Raw genomic sequence first — 4,152 nt, 5'->3', positions numbered from 1 at the left:
GTAAATTCTTGGTTTTCCATATTGATTTTTACTATTATATATAAGTTTCATATATTTGGAACGCGCTTGAGTTGGGTTTGAGTTTTTTTAAATGAAACAAGAAATGAAACTATTTAAAATTCAAATAATATTCTCCTTTTAAACTAAATTTAAACCATATATATATTTATCTACGAGTGTGATTAGTTGAGAGACATTCACGTCATCTAAACAAGGAATATGGAGGTAGGGAAGCTTCGTGTAACGCTATAACTCCGGTCGCCCAAAAATCCCGTTTTCGGCGTGGATGTGCATGTGCGCACGCGCCGCACTTTTCTCGCGCATCGTGCTGAGGATAGGCGGCACTACCGGTTTCCTGCGCAGTTCAAACTAACGCCGAATATAAGTCGTGTGACCTGCTACATTTCGTGAAGAGAGATTCCTATACTGACCAAACTTCCCTATCTCCATATTCCTTGATCTAAAATAAACCTCTTGTCGTCGCGAGGGTTAACACATAGTTTATTCTGTCTCACCGTTGTTAAAACATGTTTGTTGCTCACGAATCGAGTCATTTCCTTTTGTTGCTCACGATTTGAGTCATTTCCGCAACAGTCAACACGCGATTAAACAAGCAGTCGCGGTACTGCTCGTGCCGAACATTCTTCTTGACCACAAGCTTGCATACACATTTACAAGTCTTCTTTTCGCCCTTTGCAGATAATATACTGTACATTTTGGGTCTTAGACCACAAAACTGTTCAATCGCTGTGCCATGTAGCTCGTCTTTGAATTTTCCAAGTTTTTTCCTGTTCGCATCACTAAAACGCGGGTGATCGCGAGGGTAACCAGAAAAGTCGTACAAGTCCGCTTGAGCGGCGAAATCGGCGTATAGGTCAGGTGTTTGGATGCAGTACGTGAGGCTGTCTGTAATTACAAGCTGGTTTAGTTTAAAATCGGGTAAACACCTTAAAAACCTCATACCAGTATCTGTGAAAAGTAATTTCGCGCTCTCCCCATATCGTCTCTGGATTACATCGTAATGAAATTGGTACATCAGAAGTTTAGATAAGTCCAGAATAACGAACCCCGTGTAGATGGGGCGGTTTAGGACCAACTTCTTTTTTGTCATGTGAATACCAACCAACTCATTGTGAAAGATGGTAAACTTCTCAAAGGCTGGGGTATTGGCCTTTTTAACCGCCTTCTCTGGTCACGTAGCTTTAAGAATATATTAAAATAAATCACGTAGCTTTAAGGATATATTAAAATATTATAGTTATTTTAAAAAAGAAGGTCTGGTTGGAATGGGTCTGTAATATGGATTTCCATGCTATTATATTCTGAGTTGTATTTTCAGCTTTAACATTTGTTTGGGGTCCTTACAGCACTTTCGTTTTAACATCAAACCGCGTCTTAACATCATAAATTTTCGATATGAAAGTGGTATTAGTTATTTTAGCGGAAATATTAGCGAAGGTATTCTTCAAGTTTTGTTTACATTGTTAATCTATATAAACAAGATTAAAATATTATAGTTGTTTTTAATAGAAAATCAAGATAGAATGAAAATAAATCTTTATTCCAATAAACCATATTCCACATTTTATTTTCCTGATGAACCAATGCCGTCAGTCCCCCCTAGCCGTCTTTTCGAGAGTCTAAAGTGAGCCAAAACGGTAAGTCGATTTCATGAATATATAACAAATTATAGTAAGCATACTTGGCAAACCTCTACTTCAGGTTTTACTATAAGCTCGCAAATTAGCTGAGCTATGCGATCTCCTCTCTCGACAAAGTACATTACATTTGAATGGTTGAATAAAATAACTGCTACATTGCCGGTGTAATAACGGTCCGTAACTCCGCCTCCAACCGAAATAGACTTTTATAAGGCTAGTCCCGATCTCCCGGCTAGAATAGTTTTATTTATAAATATATAATCATACACAGGCGAAATAGTATATACCAATGCGACCATAACAATTTTCAGGAACACATATTTGGAGGTCTGTTTCGATCATCCCCGTTGAAAATGGAGGAATAACGACATTATGCGCGCTGTAAAGATCTAGCCCGGCAGAATTAATCGATGCCCTTGTACTTTTAACTTTAACTACTTTTAAGGTATTCATTTAGAAATAAAAACTGATTACTAGACGGTAAAGTTAGAATGAGACGTGGGGCAAAAAACCTACAAGCGGGTTTTGACAAATAGTTAACACGAAAAGTAGCAAAGGATAGCGAAAGTGTAATGATGGAAGAACTTATTTATACTATTTATATCCACTTAGTAAACACACAAGTTCGAATAAAATTTTTATTTTCAAGTTAAATACCGGCACTAAATTTTTTCATCCATAAATTTAATCTGAAAGCTTTAGAAAGTCAACAATACTTAATTTAGGACAGTCAAGAGTCTCGACATTTCCCCCCCCCCCCACCCAAGCTTAGAAAATTAGATCTATCTGCCGCTGTAGTTCAGGTGTCTCGTCGATCGGTTTGTTTCTTCTTTTTTTAGGATCAACCAACCCTGTCACCCAAGGGCGTGCCAACTTCGGGGGCAGCGGGGGCGAAGGCCCCCGCTCAAATTTTCAACTCTATGGGACTTTAACATTAGGCAGCCATTTTGCCCCCGCTCCAGTAGAACATTTTGGCTCATGGTGGCACGCCCCTGCTGTCACCCTAGTCCTTTTTCGAGGGTTTACATCAAAAGATGATGGGGGTGACTCGAAGGTTGTGGTGGTGCTTGGTAAGATGGGTGGATTTAGATTTTCCACCGTTAGGTGAGGTACGATTGTCGGTTCAAGCGATCTCGATGCTAACACGAATGACGGCGGATTGACCGGCGATGGATTAGGCGATGCGTCTGTTATCGGGGTGGCAACTTCAATACCGAGGAAGTCTAGAAATATCGCCCACCTCAGCCTGACCCTCCACTGGCAAGGGAATTTTTTGGACCTAAAAGAAGATATTCCAGTTAACATAAGATCGAATTATAGGCATTTCTGAAAATATTGTCGTACCGTGATGTACTGTTGACTTCTTTTTAGTCTATTTTTTCTAATGTTGTCCAGATTGGCGTGGTAAGGTAGATCCATCCTTATCTGGCCGGAGGGTTCGTCAGGGAAAATCCCGTTATGCCAGGATCCGTGGTATTTTTGTATTATAATTTCAAATACTTTGAAGGTTAATAACAAATTGGGGGCTATTAACCCCAATGTCGCAGTGTAGATGATTCTACAGGTGGTGGGCTTGCTAGACTCCATGGTTTAATTCCGTATTTACTTTTATAATGATACTCTCCGACAGGCTGAGTTAGAATGATACTTTCCGTAAGTCAGAAACGGTATTTATACCAATTGTATCCACACCACGTAATAAAACATGCACAAATTTGAATTTAATTTTTATTTTCAAAATTATTGTCCGCACTAATTTTTTCAACCCTAAATTTAATCTGAAAGCTTATAAAGACAACAGTAATCATATGGTAAATACAGTTCGATGGCGGAGGTTCTTTTGAAGGACCACTTAATTTAGGGCAGCCGAGAGTCTCGGCATTTCCCACGGTGCCACCGATGGATTTCGAGAGAAAGGTCGACTTCTCTAACCCTTTCGTCCAAAAGATATCAGCTTTCCCAGATACCTCACTTAAAATGTTGGCAAAGTCCACGAATACGTATTTCCCGTCGTTCCAACTGAGAGCGCAAATATTCCGTCGGTCCTTCAAGCTTAGTTCGCCGTATGGGAACGGTGGCTTGAAAACGAACGCTAGTTAATTATTCTCTTAAGGTAATACTCATCCTAACGCGAACACCGATAACGAAGCGGACGTATTTCCTTATTTTCATGGCTATATATATGTAAAGATTTCTTATTATTATTTATTTTTATATTATTGGACCTGTTGTAAGGCGAACGTTGTGCTAATGTAGTACCCAGTATTCCCTTGCAGTGTTCGGTAAGCTCTACCAGCTCATGGACTGTTTTATTCGGTTTCAGAATTACATATCATTATATTAGTTCCGCAATTTCTGTCCATCCACCTTCTTGAGTTTTGGGATTCTCTATGATTTTCATCGCGCTTCCAGTTAAGATCGACAGGGCATATAAAAGTGGCTGGTCGTCTTCCGCATTTGATGAAAAAGTCGGATGCTTTGGGACACCCCA

At 39.5% G+C, this 4,152-nt stretch overlaps 2 protein-coding genes across 2 annotated transcripts; both read right to left on the bottom strand.

The window, feature by feature from the left end:
- Nucleotides 1–234: 234 nt before the first annotated feature.
- On the bottom strand, nt 235–1,706 carry LOC149708875 (uncharacterized). The gene is made up of 2 exons (XM_089864362.1): nt 964–1,706; nt 235–906 (listed from the first exon to the last, which is right to left on the bottom strand). Exons 1-2 carry the CDS (start codon nt 1,109–1,111, stop codon nt 551–553), a joined length of 504 nt encoding a protein of 167 aa, XP_089720488.1. The 5' UTR covers nt 1,112–1,706; the 3' UTR covers nt 235–550.
- An 18-nt stretch (nt 1,707–1,724) lies between these two features.
- Nucleotides 1,725–2,412, bottom strand: LOC149708874 (deoxyuridine 5'-triphosphate nucleotidohydrolase-like). The gene is made up of 2 exons (XM_089864372.1): nt 1,949–2,412; nt 1,725–1,893 (listed from the first exon to the last, which is right to left on the bottom strand). The coding sequence occupies exons 1-2, from the start codon at nt 2,112–2,114 to the stop codon at nt 1,868–1,870; spliced, it is 192 nt and encodes a 63-aa protein (XP_089720498.1). The 5' UTR covers nt 2,115–2,412; the 3' UTR covers nt 1,725–1,867.
- Between the last annotated feature and the right edge of the window lie 1,740 nt (nt 2,413–4,152).

This window comes from Phalangium opilio, unplaced genomic scaffold (genome assembly GCF_054372755.1).
Source record: "Phalangium opilio isolate 3A_F unplaced genomic scaffold, DU_Popi_V2 ptg000013l_1, whole genome shotgun sequence".
NCBI lineage: Eukaryota > Metazoa > Arthropoda > Arachnida > Opiliones > Phalangiidae > Phalangium > Phalangium opilio.
This window is presented reverse-complemented; position numbering and strand designations above follow the sequence as displayed.